Source organism: Schistocerca serialis, chromosome 6 (assembly GCF_023864345.2).
Source record: "Schistocerca serialis cubense isolate TAMUIC-IGC-003099 chromosome 6, iqSchSeri2.2, whole genome shotgun sequence".
Taxonomy (NCBI): domain Eukaryota; kingdom Metazoa; phylum Arthropoda; class Insecta; order Orthoptera; family Acrididae; genus Schistocerca; species Schistocerca serialis.
In genome coordinates, this window is record NC_064643.1 from 410,707,254 (window position 1) to 410,723,898 (window position 16,645).

A 16,645-nucleotide genomic window follows, 5' to 3' on the forward strand; every position below is an offset into this window, starting at 1 on the left:
TACATACGATTCAGAAACATGGTTGATTACAAAGCACAGTGAAAGTAGACTGAAATCACACAAAAGAAGTATATTGAGGAGAATTTTTGGACTTGTGTATGAAAATTGGAGTTGAAGAAAGCGAATGAATGATGAGCTTTGTGACTGCTATAAGGAGGATGATGTGGTCAAGTTCATAAAGTTGTGTAGATTGAGATGGGCTGGACATGTAATATGACTTGATGAGACAGATCCTGCAACGAAAGCCAGCTGCAGTGAACCTGGAGGAAGATGAGCAAGAGTACAATGAAGGTTGAGATGGAATGAAGTTGGAGAAGATGCTGCCTGAGTTGGTTGCCGTAACTGGAGGTCTTCAGCAAAGTCCAGAAAGGAATTGCAGAAAATTATTGAGGAGGCCAAGTCCCATCCTGGGATGTAGTGCCAGTGGAAGAAGAAGATAGTCAAAGAAAACTGACAAAAGTGTAATATATGGTCAGAATATAGCTTCGAAACAAATAGCATGAAATATCATACACATCACACAGAAAGAACCTTTTACTCTGAGGTATAGTGTACATGGTACAGTAAAAATTTGCCTGTGTATCTTACTGGACAAACCATCCTGTGAGAAAGAATATGATGGAGAATATCTTAACTACTATGCAGACTTTACCTCATCCTTTCACTGAGTCGCCCATGAGAGATAGTTCCTCTGGATATGCAGAACTGATAAGACAGACTGAAACTTTGAATCCTGATTGCTTGGGTTATATGGTACAGCTGCTGCTGACAAAATACAAAATTTCACTTTCAAATCCTAGTCTGGTTTCAGTTTTAACCTGCCAATACTTAAACTTTCAAATGTATAGTCAAATCAACATTTGGTATCGTGCATGTTAAAGTGCCACCCCTGGGATGGCAGGTGTGCTGGTCCCAGATCAAAATCCACTCTGTTGATTAACAATCAGGAATGGTGTGCTGGCCAGCATGGATGTGGTTTTTAGGTGTTTTCTACATCCCATTAGGTGAATACTGGGCTGTTACCCAAGTACCGCCTCAGTCACACGATCTGCAAACATTCTGAAAAATTTTACTCACTTTCATATGGATTACTCTACACACAGACAGTTGGGGTACACATATTCCATCCCGGAAGGTAAGGGAGGCAATGGGATGGTGACAGGAGGAATATCTGGCCACCACTTAAATTAACAATCACAAATCCACTAATAACCACGTTTTTATGTGTACATGATCAGTAATCATGTCAAAAGTACTGGAAACAATGCCTAACACTATGAATAAAGATATTATTAATCTTAGGTATAAGTCTTAAAGTATTATTCTGGTGCAATATTTCGACAATAATAAAATTATTTCTGAGAACAGCATGCCATATGACTGCCTAGTCATTAGGTCAGAACAAAATGTGTCCCATTTTCAGGACTGTTCATGCAGTATGCCAAAATAACTGATGTAAGATTCCTCTCAACTGTGTATCTTGATAGTACATTGCTGGAACACAGATTACACATTTGAATTGTACCAGATGAGCTGTTAAGCTAAGTCCCCATTTGACAGATGGGTAACCATCAGTAGTGACACTTGTTCTTACTGTGAGGAAGTGCAAAGAGGACACTGATACACAAGCTGGTAAGCAAGTTTATGACACCACTTCTCCTCCCCTTGCTGACTAATACTGGCAATGAAAACTTCTTTCAGTATTCATACCAGCAGTACAACACTGAATGCCAAAAAATACCAGCAAATATTAGAGACAAAAGGTGCATACCTACCTTTGTAACCAAGGTTGCTAACACACACAAGTGTGCTGACACTCAACCAGAAAACAGCCAATTTAAGTCATGCTGATGAAATAAATCTTCATCACCAATTTTTTGTAAATATCCCCATCAATTAACACTGAAAAAGGTCAAGTAGGGGTAATAACTGGTGTACTCACAAATTTTTGCCCACTGGTAGTGGGGAGTGCCATAAACAACATATAAAATCCTGACCAGTGGGTGCCGGCATTGAGGTGGAGGGGGGCTCGGAAGGTCATTTTTTTGTTTTTATTTAATAACTCAAAAAACATGGCCCAGTACAAAATTAAACTACATTAAAGTTCCTACAAAAAGTTGACCTGTTGTGTGATGAAAGCAAATGAAAAATCCAATTATTAAAAATAATGTTTTAATCATGTAAAATTAAATTTATTATTAATTAAAGTCAGTTAAGATCAAATATAAATGTGTCTACTATGACTTTGTATGGTACAGCCATATTAAGGAATAAATTGTCTTCTGTGGATAAGACAAGGGGTCAAGGGAAGGTGGAGGTGCAGAGTGGAAGTGTGGGAAAAGGCAGGTCACCAAAATGTGGTCAGGCACTTCCCCCTCTGTGCATGTGCAAACTGAAGAGCAAGCAGGTGAGTTCCAGTTAAATCACAATAAGCAAATGCAGGCTTTTTCACAGTTAAACCAACCTTTCATAGCACATCTTATAAATCAGTGGCTATACAATGTGCAGACAGACTTTCCACAAAATCCTTCAACACTACACAAAATACAGATATTAGTTACTAATAATAATAAAACTAGAAACCATATTAGTAGAATCTATGTAAATCTCCAGATACTGCTCTGTGCTGCTGGATGGTAAATTGATTTTTAATTGTATTGTATGGCAGTTGTACCACTCTTCCAGAAAAGGCCACTCCCCGCACCACAGGTGCTGCAAACTTCAATTTACAGGCAGACAATACCTTACCAGCATTTCCGACACAGTTTTCTTATGTGAGTAGACAAAATAACATCACTGTGCTCTTGCTTATATAACGGAGTTATTCCCAGTTTACTACGCAAGTACTTATGTCATTTATTGAGTTTTTATATAAGTACTTACCTATAGAAAATTGATTAATGTCATTGACCTATGTAATGTTGGTGGGAAAAGGGATCGATTGCTAAATGCACATTATCCGAGAAAAGATGGGAATAGTGAAGGCATCAGGAACAAAACAAATATGGCAGAGTTCATGCATCTTGCAGAAAAGGGTACACCAGAGCTGACTCAATTAGAAGATTTACAAGAGAACCTCTTTCAGAGGAACACCTTTCAATGTCACATGGTATAACACATTTACATTCAATTAAAGTGAAATTTGATTTCAAAACTGCCTGTTTTGTGTGAAAGATGATGATTACTAATTTCTTGATAAACAGAAGACAAAACTCCTATAATTGTGGTGAATCAATCATTCAGTTAGAACAATATAATTACAGTTCACGGACAGAAGAGGAAGGATGAATGGGAAGACCCCATCTCAAGACATATCTGTTCTATTGAGGATCTACACACTGCAGATGCAAAGTATCATGAGGACTGTCTTTAAAAGTTCATTATAAGCTCAGTACCTACAATGAGAAAAGAGGCCATTCAGAAATTGTAAAAATCTGCATCATTGGAGAAGATATTGTGTTACAGAGACAAATGACTACTGTCAGTTCACAGCATTTGTACCAAGTTTCAGGTACCATATTTCATATAAAAACAGTCAAGGGCAGAATGAGAGAAGAATATGGAGACTGCACGTTTCCAACAAAAAAAACTCTTATGTGCTTCCCATTTAAAGTGAAAAATATGAATTATGTGGGGGATTCTTCTAAGTGCAAAAACCAACAAGCAGAACAGGAGAGGATCATAAAAACAGCAACCATTATAAATAAATGCCATATGAAAATTCTGTTTTTCCACCATTTGTACTGGTGCTGAGAAGATGGTACCTCATATACTGCATGCTTTGTGGACTGCATTTTAGTGGGGAAAAAGAAGGCAAAAAAGAAAACTGAAAAGTTACTTAGATCTATATCCCATACCCCTACTGCTGCAAAAAGAAATTTGACCAATTTACTTACTGGTTTGGGATTCAGTGTAACTTTGCATGAAACTCAAGATCTGGAGCTACCGATTGTCTGCTACATTGAAGGCCTAGCCAGATGTAACATTCTGTCAGTATACACTATACGATCAAAAGTAACCGGACACCTGGCTGAAAATGTCTTACAAGTTTGTGGCGCCCTCCATCGGTAATGCTGGAATTCAATACGGTGTTGTCCCACCCTTAGTCTTGATGACAGCTTCCACTCTCACAGGCATACGTTCAGTCAGGTGGAAGGTTTCCTGGGGAATGGCAGCCCACTCTTCATGGGGTGCTGCACTGAGCAGAGGTATCGATGTCCTTCAGTGAGGCCTGGCACGAAGTCAGCATTCCAAAACATCCCAAAGGTGTTCTATAGGATTCAGCTCAGGACTCTGTGTAGGCCAGTCTATTACAGGGATGTTACTGTACTGTAACCACTCTGCCACAGGCCATGCATTATGAACAGGTGCTCGATGTGTTGACATTCACTGGGCATTCTCCATACCCACACCCTGCCATCTGACTGCCAAATTGTGTACTGTGATTTGTCACTCCACACAATGTTTTCCCACTGTTCAATCATCCAGTGTTTATGCTCCTTGCACCAAGTGAGGCATCGTTTGGCATTTACCGGCGTGATGCGTGGCTTATGAGCAGCTACTCAACCATGAAATCCAAGTTTTCTCACCACCCGCCTAACTGTCATAGTACTTGCAGTGGATCCTGATGCAATTTGGAATTCCTGTGTAATGGTCTGGATAGATGTCTGCCTATTACACATTACGGCCCTCTTCAACTGTTGGTGGTCTCTATTAGTCAATAGCCGAGGTCGACCTGTATGCTTTTGTGCTGTATGAAACCCCTCACATTTCCACTTCACTATCACATTGGAAACAATAGACCTAGGAATGTTTAGGAGTGTGAAAACCTCGCGTACAGACGTATAACAAAAAACTTGCTTAATAACTGTAAATAAGTACCCAACTCAGTAAAGTGCAAATAACTCCACTGTAAAAACACCAATACAATAAAGTTATTTTGTCTGCTTACATAATAAAGGGGATTGGACAGAAAATGGTGGGGAGTGTACTGAAGAGTGATCACTGCTTGTGATGGTAGAAGTGGTTTTCCCAGAAAAATGGTACAACTGACGAAGAAGCAGTTTTCTGTCTAGCAGTGCAGAGATGTGGTCGGAGATTTACTTAGATTCTGCCACATGCATTTCTAGCTTTAGTGTAATTAGCAACTAATATTTGTATTCTGTGTAGCACTAATGCATTTTGCAGAAAAAAAACACTGCTTGTTTAAGTCTGCACATTACATCACCACTGAGTTAGAAGGCAACACACTGTAGAAGATTGGTTTAACTGTGAACAGCCTTTAGTTGTTTCTCGTGATGTAATGTGATAGGGGTAGCGAAGGCTTGCCTGCTTGCCCTTCAGTATGCAGGAGGGAATGCTTGGTCACATTCTGGCAGCCTGCCCTCCCCTATGGTAGTGAGACAAACATCTAATGTGTAAATCATTAAAAAACTGAGGGTTGCTCAGTGAGCAATGGAGAGACAGATAATGTAAATTACTAGGAGAAATGAAATGGAGGAGGGTGGGACCAGCAGCCAGGTCAGTAGATGGAAGATAGTCCAAGGAAGTTATCTGCTGAAATCCACGAGATAAACAAGGACTGAAAGGATGTCCTAATGAAAGGTTGGTAGAGAACACTGGAAACATTAAACAGCAACAGGAACACTTATCACTGGTGATCATAAAACATAGAAAAAGCTAGAAAGTTGTATCCTACCTGACGTCAGCTGATTGTTATTGTTTTTGTTGTTGTTATTGCTGCTGCTTCTAATGGTGAAGCTAGCAATAGTGATCAGGCAACAACATATATCTGCCATAGTATTTTTTGTGTTTCTCCCTTGACCTTTTTTTCTTTCTGTCAGTACTTGTTAAATAAACATACCTTCTTCATTATCTTAAGTTTGTTAAAAGGGGGTGAGTAAATGTAATTTGCTTAGTTTTAAGGAACTATTTTGTAAATATTATGACATTTTACAGATTGTAAGACACTACCAACTATAAGACGCACATTAATTTTTAAGTTACTTTTTTAAAAAATAATATTTTTACCATTTTTATTATTATATTGTAAAGCCAGACTAGTAAAGATTCATAGTTTATAAAAACAAACTGACATTTAAAATCCCTGAAGTTCGTCATCTGAACTTTCTTCTTCTTCTTCTTCGTTGTCCACTTCATATATAAGAAGGTCTTCACTGCCATCGAGAGCTTTCTTTATGCTGCCCTTCTTCAAAGATTCAGCAATAATGTCTTCTCTCACTCTAGACCATAATTATTTTATCTAATGAGATATTTGTTTGATTGTAGGTCATTTTCAAGCTGCCTTCAGTGTGAATTCATGTTGGGTTTCATTCATCTCCATTTGTTCCATTCCTCTCTCATATACACTTTAAATGGTTTATTTATCAAGACATCAAGAGGTTGCAATTGTGAAGTAAGTCCTCGCAAAATAACAGCAAGCTATGTATCTCCTTGTCTTAATTTTTCTTTCAAAGAATTTTTCAAGTGGCTCAAGTGGCTCTGAGCACTATGGGACTTAACATCTGAGGTCATCAGTCCTCTAGAACTTAGAACTATTTAAACCTAACTAACCTAAGGACAACACACACATCCATGCCCGAGGCAGGATTCGAACCTGCGTCCGTAGCAGCAGCGCGGTTCCAGACTGTAGCGCCTAGAACCGCTCGGCCACCCCGGCCAGCAAGAATTTTTCAAATGACTGCTAAACTTATCTAGCCTCAGGAGAGAACTCTTGTTCAATAAAGTACCCTTCCTTCTCTCCCACACATGTTAATCCACAATTTCATACCAGCTTCATGCATCCAACCCTTGTCATGTACACTTGGCAGTGTTTCAGAAGGTTTTGGTATTCTTCTGCACTTGAAAATGATCATTGGATTAAGTTTAGTACTGTCAGTACGACATGAAAGGACAATAGTGTAGTGCATTTTTTCATGTCCACTTGTTTTCATAGTTCCAGTTTTAGCACCTTTCATGACAGCAGTTCTGTTACTCAGCACATCAAATGTCAGAGGAGTTTCATCCATATTTGCTACTTGGCTTAGTTCCACACTGATTTTTCTTTCAATGTTGAATAATAAAGCAATCTAAAGATAATATTTTCTCTTCATACTACTGTAGTGGCATTTTGTGACCCCTCTCTCTTTTTTTGTTGTTGTTCGCATGCTAAGTCGATGATGCCTCATAAACTTGTAGCACCAATCATCTCCATGCTTAAAGTCTTAAGTTCCACTGTAGCACTGGCTTATGAGCAGTTGATGGTGTCCTTGAATCGATTATTTTGATACACCATCTTCTGGTTTCAGCCATTTTGCATTCAGTCCTCTATTTGCACATTTAGTCTTCCTCATTTTTTTATTCAGTTCTTCTGCTTCCATGTTCTTCTGCATATGCTATTATTTTCAATTTGTAGGCTGCATCATATGAATACCATTTGTTTTCCATTACAAAACTAACTACTAACAAAAATATTGTACTTTTACGAACAATGCAATTCAAGTTCAGTGGCAATGTAGACTGCAGTGACACATCATATGCTAAACATTTTGTGACGGCTGGGTGGTAGGGAGACAGTGTTAGCAAGCTTATGAATATCTTCAACTCACGTTCGTCACATCAGTGTGCTATTGCTGTTGATTGAATTAAATATTGCCAGCTAGAGAGAGGTTTCTAGCATCGAACATATGGACATTTTTAAGACTAGTGGGAATTTTAAATCCAATGCTGGACATTTTTATATTAATCTCAAGTATAAGACACACCTGAATTTCAGAGGCAATTTTTCAAAGAGAAAAATGCGTCTTATAGGCCGCAAAATACAGTACATTGGAAATTGTTGTTGTTTTATTCCATCAAATTTCATCAAAAATATTTTCATGTGGGAAGTAAAAATCCTGTTAAATGTCCAAACTCAAATGGTCATCTTTGAAATTGACCCCACTTCACCAAAACAGAGGTCTTTGTAAAAAATCCCATTTTTTCATCATAATGCTGTTAACTTCACGGTCACAATGCCCACATAGTACTAGGGACAGAAAGTTGGCTGAAACCAGACGTAAATAGTAATGAAATCCTAAACTCAGATTGGAATGTATACCGCAGAGACAGGCTGGGCAGTGAAGGGGGAGGCATGTTTATAGCGATAAAAAGTGCAATAGTATCGAAGGAAATTGATGGAGATCTGAAATGTGAAATAATTTGGGTGAAGGTCACGGTTAAAGCAGGCTCAGACATGGTAATTGGATGTCTCTATAGGCCCCCTGGCTCAGCTGTTGTGGCTGAGCACCTGAAGGATAATTTGGAAAATATTTCGAGTAGATTTCCCCACCATGTTATAGTTCTGGGTGGAGATTTTAATTTGCCAGATATAGACTGGGAGACTCAAATGTTCATAACGGGTGGCAGGGACAAAGAATCCAGTGAAATTTTTTAAAGTGCTTTATCTGAAAACTACCTTGAGCAGTTAAACAGAGAACCGACTCGTGGCGATAACATATTAGACCTTCTGGTGACAAACAGACCCAAACAGTTAATGCAGAACAGGGAATCAGCAATCATAAAGCGGTTATTGCATCGATGATTTCAGCCGTAAATAGAAATATTAAAAAGGTAGGAAGATTTTTCTGTTTAGCAAAAGTGACAAAAAGCAGATTTCAGAGTACCTGACGGCTCAACACAAAAGTTTTGTCTCAAGTACAGATAGTGTTGAGGATCAGTGGACAAAGTTCAAAACCATCGTACAATATGCATTAGATGGGTATGTGCCAAGCAAGATCGTAAGAGATGGAAAAGAGCCACTGTTGTACAATGACCGAGTTAGAAAACTGCTGCTGAAGCAAAGGGAACTTCACAGAAAACATAAACATAGCCAAAGCCTTGCAGACAAACAAAAATTACATGAAGCGAAATGTAGTGTGAGGAGGGCTATGCGAGAGGTGTTCAATGAATTCGCAAGTAAAGTGCTATGTACTGACTTGGCAGAAAATCCTAAGAAATTTTGGTCTTATGTAAAAGCGGTAGGTGGATCAAAACAAAATGTCCAGACACTTTGTGACCAAAATGGTACTGAAACAGAGGATGACAGACTAAAGGCCGAAATACTAAATGTCTTTTTCCAAAGCTGTTTCACAGAGGAAGACTGCACTGTAGTTCCTTCTCTAGATTGTCACACAGATGACAAAATGGTAGATATCGAAACAGATGACAGAGGGATAGAGAAACAATTAAAATCGCTCAAAAGAGGAAAGGCCAGGACCTGATGGGATACCAGTTCGATGTTACACAGAGTACGCGAAGTAACTTGCCCCCCTTCTTGCAGCGGTGTACCGTAGGTCTCTAGAAGAGCGTAGCATTCCAAAGGATTGGAAAAGGGCACAGGTCATCCCCGTTTTCAAGAAGGGACGTCGAACAGTTGTGCAGAACTATAGACCTATATCTCTAACGTCGATCAGTTGTAGAATTTTGGAACACGTATTATGTTAGAGTATAATGACTTTTCTGGAGACTAGAAATCTACTCTGTAGAAATCAACATGGGTTTTGAAAAAGACAGTCGTGTGAAACCCAGCTCGCGCTATTCGTCCACAAGACTCAGAGGGCCATAGACACGGGTTCACAGGTAGATGCCGTGTTTCTTGACTTCCGCAAGGCGTTCAATACAGTTCCCCACAGTCGTTTAATGAACAAAGTAAGAGCATATGGACTATCAGACCAATTGTGTGATTGGATTGAAGAGTTCCTAGATAACAGAATGCAGCATGTCATTCTCAATGGAGGGAAGTCTTCCGAAGTAAGAGTGATTTCAGGTGTGCCGCAGGGGAGTGTCGTAGGACCGTTGCTATTCACAATATACATAAATGACCTTGTGGATGACATCAGAAGTTCACTGAGGCTTTTTGTGGATGATGCTGTGGTATATCGAGAGGTTGTAACAATGGAAAATTGTACTGAAATGCAGGAGGATCTGCAGCGAAGTGACGCACGGTGCAGGGAATGGCAATTGAATCTTAATGTAGACAAGTGTAATGTGCTGCGAATACATAGAAAGAAAGATCCCTTATCATTTAGCTACAATATAGCAGGTCAGCAACTGGAAGCAGTTAATGCCATAAATTGTCTGGGAGTACGCATTAGGAGTGATTTAAAATGGAATGATCATATAAAGTTGATCGTCGGTAAAGCAGATGCAAGACTGATATTCATTGGAAGAATCCTAAGGAAATGCAATCCGAAAACAAAGGAAGTAGGTTACAGTACGCTTGTTCGCCTGCTGCTTGAATACTACTCAGCAGTGTCGGATCCGTACCAGATAGGGTTGATAGAAGAGATAGAGAAGATCCATCGGAGAGCAGCACACTTCGTTACAGGATCATTTAGTAATCACAAAAGCGTTACGGAGTTGATAGATAAACTCCAGTGGAAGACTCTGCAGGAGAGACGCTCAGTAGCTCGGTACGGGCTTTTGTTGAAGTTTCGAGAACATACCTTCACCGAAGAGTCAAGCAGTATATTGCTCCCTCCTACGTATATCTCGTGAAGAGACCATGAGGATAAAGTCAGAGAGATTAGAGTCCACACAGTGGCATACCAACAATCGTTCTTTCCACGAACAATACGAGACTGGAATAGAAGGGAGAACCGATAGAGGTACTCAAGGTACCCTCCGCCACACACCGTTGGGTGGCTTGCGGAGTATGGATGTAGATGTAGATATATATCCTATAAGGTACTGTAAAGTGCGTGATAAAGGTACTTTGTACTTAACAATACTTTGTCTTATTCCATTACGTAGGGAGTGAGGGAAAAATGGGTATCTAGATGCCTCAAAGTCTCTCTTATTCTTAAGTGAGATGTACAATGTGGGCAGTGAATTATTTGTCCCGTAAGCACATCTGCTACATTTTCGTATTGGCTTTACTGATCTGTTACGATTCAGCAAATATATATATCCATTCAGTGTGGACTGTCATGTCTATTTCATGAATTGCATATGTGAAAATTGCCAAGTTGGGCAGTGGTTCAGAGTTCACATTGAACTGTAGTTCCCCCTATAACTGGAAAGTCCAACAAATGTTGGACAAAAGTGAGGGTATACCACTTCCAATAGGATCTTGCCTAATAAAGTGCTGGATTGTTAGAATCAAACCAATTTGAGATCTGTGGAAACCTTTGCTTGACTGTAGCATCTAGCATTTGTTTTCCATTACAGATCATAAACCATTTCCCAATGCAGTCGATATGCGGAATATAAGTAAACTGCCAATTGGTTTAAAGTGTACCATGGGGAAGCATGGTGCTGATATCAGTAAGCTGGTTTTCAATCTTAGAGGAAGTTAGTTTCTTTAGAATATATTTAAAAAAATAGGCAGGAAAAAAATGAGAATGTGGCAAATGAAATGAAACAGTATATACCAAATTCTGACTAAGAGGAATAACTGGAAACAATGGTGGAGGAAATACAAACAGTGATGATAATCTTTGATTTTAGCTTGTTCAAGGGAAATTAGGAATTAAGATTTGTATATAATACTTTGAAAAGGTTATATGAGAACATCAAATAATTATGGTAATTTTATAAGGGCAGATACATTTGCTTTTAATTACATGCTATAGTCTTTATTTCAGTGATATGCAAGTGAAAAGAGAAGACTACAGAAATAAATGTATGCTGATAATGACAACTTGTGTTTTTATAGGGTATGGAAGTCTCCCAAGAGCCAATCATTCTGCACCAACCTCAGATGCACGACTGGATGCCAGCGGAAATATTTTGTGTGGATCTGATGTTCCACTTTCATCACCTTACTGCACAGACTCTGCACTGCCACTTCTCGAGACTGTTGCTGAAGATCAAGAAATAACAGGGAAGCATCGGTTACAAGGTGTTTACATTTAATTTTCATTAAAGATTATGGTGTCTTTTTTATATTGTACCACGTAAGTGAAATTTACAGAAGCGTCACTCTTATAAATTTGTGTTATGTTTTACAATTTCTTTTCTTTTCCAGAACTGTCTCGATACATACTTAGCCTCTATTAATTGAAAACTGATTCAGTATTACTTCATAGGCAGATATCATGCTGTTTAGACCTTATGAACACTTGTAATTGTCATTGATATTCCCAGAACCCACAGCTCGTTTGCATCAGTCATTTATGTCACTGATATATTCCCACTAATTCATATACAAAATGAGTATTAACACTTTTAAGACAGATGTAACTTCTGTTTACTGGTTGCTGAAAAAAAAAAAAGACAGCAAGACTGATTAACAAGCAAGTAACAAAATTAAAGAGTGTGATTCTTCAGTTTCTCATAGCGTATTTGTTGATCAAATAGTCCACAGGTGTACTGCCAGTTCATAGTGAGCACAATATTCCAGCAATCAGACACATTGCCAATATTAGGTGCGCTCATAAACTGAGCTCCTGAGTGTGGCCAACTAGTACCCCTGCCCCTGTGAACCACTCCGTCTGCAGTCCATGCCTGCGGTCACGCATCAGCTTTGGCTGCAGTCCACGCCTGCAGCCGGGCATCAGTGTTGGCTGTCGTGGCAGAGGTGCTAGTGTCAGTGATTGTGATGGCATTAATCTCAGTTCTCTGTCCACCTTGGTCACAATATTGTTTTGTTTGATGAGAGTTGTCTTTATTAAACTCAGTGGTGCTTCTCAAGCATTCCTAAGATTATATCCACAATCTCAGTTGATGAGGTCATCCCTGGTATGAATTTCTATGGCCTGTCTAATGATACTGTCCCAGTATTTGGAAGTCTGTGCCAAGATACTGGTACATTCGTACTCCGTTGTGCGAGTCTTGGACAAACAGTCCTCTGCGACCGCTGACTTGTTGGGATACATTAGATGAGTGTGCCTCTGATGTTCTCTGCAATGGTCTTCGATGGTGAGACCTGTGTGTCCCCAGTATATGTTCTCCCACATTGACATTGAATCTGGTATTCGCTGGCCATCCGCAAACTGAGATCGTCTTTGACATTTCCCAATAATGCTCGTATTGAGTGAGCAAAAGACAGTTTTTACTCGGTGCTTCTCCAATATGCATCAGATTTTTACCAATAGTACACCACTGTACAGTAAAAGGCAGTGGCTGCCTCCTCCTCCATGGCTTCTTCCATCACCACAGGCTACACTGTTGTAGTGGGGTGGAGAGCGTGCCTAATCTGTCGTTCTGGGTACCCATTTTTTCAGAATATGTTCTGAGGAGATCCACCTTCTGGGGCAGAGTCTTTGTGCACTGTTATTTTTAGTACCCCATTCCTCTGTGAAGGGTGCATGCAAATGGAGGCGAGTCTGCATTTTCTTCCAATACTCACTATGGCTCAAGGTTCCATAAGCTCTTCTCTTGACCACGACGTTCAGGAATGGTAACCTTCATTCTACTTCGGTCTCCATAGTGAATTTGATGTTGGGATGTGTGGAGTTCATATGTGTAAGGAAGTCAAGGAGTTTGTCCCTTCCATGGGGCCAAATGATGAATATCTTATCCACATAATGAAAAAAACACATGGGTTTTCATTTGGATGATGTCAGGGCTTCATTCTTGAAGTACTCCACATACAAATTCACAACCACAGGAGAGAATGGGCTGCTCGTTGTGACTCCTTCTGTTTGTCCAGAGTATTCTTCATTAAACAGAAAGTACTCTCATCAAATTATGACCAATAAGCTCTAGTGACTCTCTTATAGGTACCCTAGTAAATAATGAATGACATCACAGCTAATCAGGATATCTGAGACTTTCATCCTGAATTTGTTGAGGCATTTTACAAAATCCATAGAATTGTGGATATAATGAGTGCAATACTAAGCCTTTATGTGGGTAAATGCACTCATCAAATCCACAATTCCGTGGATTTCGTAAAACACTTCGACAACCTCAGGGTGAAAGACTCAGATATCCTGGTGAGGTTTGACATCATTTCATTATTCACCATGGTACCTCTAAGAGAGTTACTAGAGCATATTGGTCAGAAATTTGATGAGAACACCACCGACCTTTTTACACACTTCCTGACTTCTATGTATTTTCTGTTTAATGGAGAATACTATGAACAAATGAAAGAAGTTGCAATGGGCAGTCTACTCTCACCCATGGTCATGAATTTGTATACGGAGTGGTTCAAGGATGAAGCCCTGGCGTCATCCAAATGAAAACCCATTATTTTTTCCTTTACATAGATGACAAGATCATCCATCTGGCCCCATGGAAGGGACAAACTCCTTGACTTCCTTGCATATAAATCCAACATCGAATTCACTATGGAGACTGAAGCAGAAGGAAGATTACCATTTCTGGACGTCAAGGTCATGAGAAGAGCTGATGGCACCCTACGGCCACAGTGTGTATTGGAAGAAAATGCTCATTGACCTTCATTTGCTTGCAGAGACTTGCCACCACTCTTTGCAGAAGAATAGGTTACTTAAAACACTAGTGCAGCATTTCAGATGCAAAGAGTCTGCCCAAGGAGCTGGAACACCTAAGAACTGTATTCCAAAAAAATGGGTACCCAGAATGGCAGTTTAGGCACACTCTAGAGCCCCACCACAACAGTAGAACCTTTGGAGATGCAAGAAGCTATGACGGAAGATGGAGCCACTGCCTTTATAAAATACACTGGTGTACTATCGGGATAAATCTGACATATGTTGGAGAAGTACTAAGTAAAAACTGTCTTTTGCCTTGCCAATAAAACACAAGCATTATTGGGAAATGTCAAAGATGATCTCGGTTTGCAGAATGCCAGCATATACCAGATTCCATGTCAAAGTGGGAAGATATATTTTGGGGACAGACAGTGTGCACTGTTGAAGATTGTCACTGAGAACACCAGAGACACACTTGGCTGATGTATCCCAACAAGGCAGCAGTCACAGAGCACTGTTTGTCTGAGAACCACACAATGAAGTATGAACATACCATGATCTTGGCATACACTTCCAAATACTGGGACAGCAACATTAGAGAAGCCATAGAAATTCATACCAGGGATGATCTCAACAACCAACATTGTGGCTATAATCTTAGCAAGGCTTGGGAAAAAGAACTAAGTTTAATTAAGAAGATTCTCAGCAAACAAAATGATCTAGTGACCACAGCAGACAGAGAACTTACATTAATACCATCGCAGATGCTGACGCAAGCATCTCCGTGACTGCTGCTGCCGATGCACGGCCACAGAAAGAGAAGTTCATGGTGGCAGGAGATACTAGTTGGCCACGAGCCCTCAAGAACTCAGTTCATCAGTGCACCTGATGATGGCGGCATGTCTGATCACCAAAATATTGTGCTCATTGGAAACTATGAACTGGCAGTACATCTGTGGGCTGTCCAATTAATTAAAGAATAGTTTTAAATTCCACTTGTCAAAACTATGACCACATATCTTCCCTCCTTGTCTTAAGCTGTCAGTCCACTGACTGAGAATCTAAACTGGCTTGTCTGCTTGACTATGCCCTTTTATTTCTTTTCTCAAATTAAGGACTCTGTGTCTGTTAGTCATTTGATGTTTTGTAAGGTTTTTTTTCCATTTTTACTATTAATATGATCCTGGTGTATGTTCTCCAAGTGTGCAAATCTTGCTGATCATTTTGAATGGTTTAGAATTAGCTAGGTGTCTGCTTTTGATTATGCTGACCTTTTAATTAGCTGAAAGTATTTGTAGTGCCAATTCCTCCAGATGGTTCTAATTAGGCACTGCAGTTATAACCTAAATGGCAAACAAGCAAATAATTAAGCTAAGCAAGCTCTCTGTTTATCTGGGGAAAGGTTTAGTTGCTGTCATATTTATTTCATTTTAGCTTTGAATAAAGGAGATAAGTTTTGAAATTAACTAGGGCAGGTGACTATGCTTAAGAATATTGTTAAAGGTTAAGTTGAACACATATATTTCAAAAACGACACAAAACATTAAGTCACAGAGCAAGTAGACAAAGTAAGACATGTGTACATGGTAACATTCAAATCAGTACTGAGTCCAAGTCCAGCGGCCGCTGACTGGCTGGCCACTTAGGTGGCGTAGCTACTGCATGGCTGGCAGACAGCACTGCATGTAAAGGACGCGCGTAACTGTGTGGCGGCACTTTAAAAGATCGGCGAGTCACAACACTTTTCCCCCTTTGAATGTTTTGCACTGGTCTTGATGGAGGTGGCCTGTAGATTGCTAACGTCCATAGGTGTTGTTCGACTGGCCGTAAAGTCTCGAGGAGGAGGCTTCCCGTATGGACGGAAGTGTCCCCGATGATAACGGGTCGAGATGACAGGAGACATAGGGGTCGAATCTGCTGGGGCCCCTTGCACCAATCTGCGCGTTGTGGCAAGTCCAGTTGTTATAACAGGAGACATGGGCAATGTGTCAGCATCCATAAGAGAAGGAGGCGAGTAGAGTTGCTCCGACAGATGATGTTCATCCAGTTCCTGCATGGGCACGTCTCCTTGTGGCGTCTGTTCTTGTACTGGCACCGAGATGATGGTGAGAGGGCTGCGTTGTGAGTAATGAGAGATGCCAAGATCCCGAGCGTCAGGCAGAGCCACAGGTGGCGTAGCAGCATTTGGAACAGGCGCTGCCAGCACACGAGGCCGAAGCTGGTCCGAATGACGCACAGCCACACCTGTATCAGTCTGGATTTCA

The 16,645-nt window shown here is 40.1% G+C and overlaps 1 protein-coding gene across 1 annotated transcript in view; it reads left to right on the forward strand.

Moving 5' to 3' along the window:
* The window catches only part of LOC126484891 (FERM domain-containing protein 3-like), a 134,323-nt gene that overhangs the window by 99,907 nt on the left and 17,771 nt on the right, over window positions 1-16,645 (forward strand). The window contains exon 9 of the mRNA XM_050108489.1: window positions 11,696-11,881. Within this exon, the coding sequence (XP_049964446.1) occupies window positions 11,696-11,881 (186 nt within the window). The remainder of the gene's footprint in view (window positions 1-11,695; window positions 11,882-16,645) is intronic.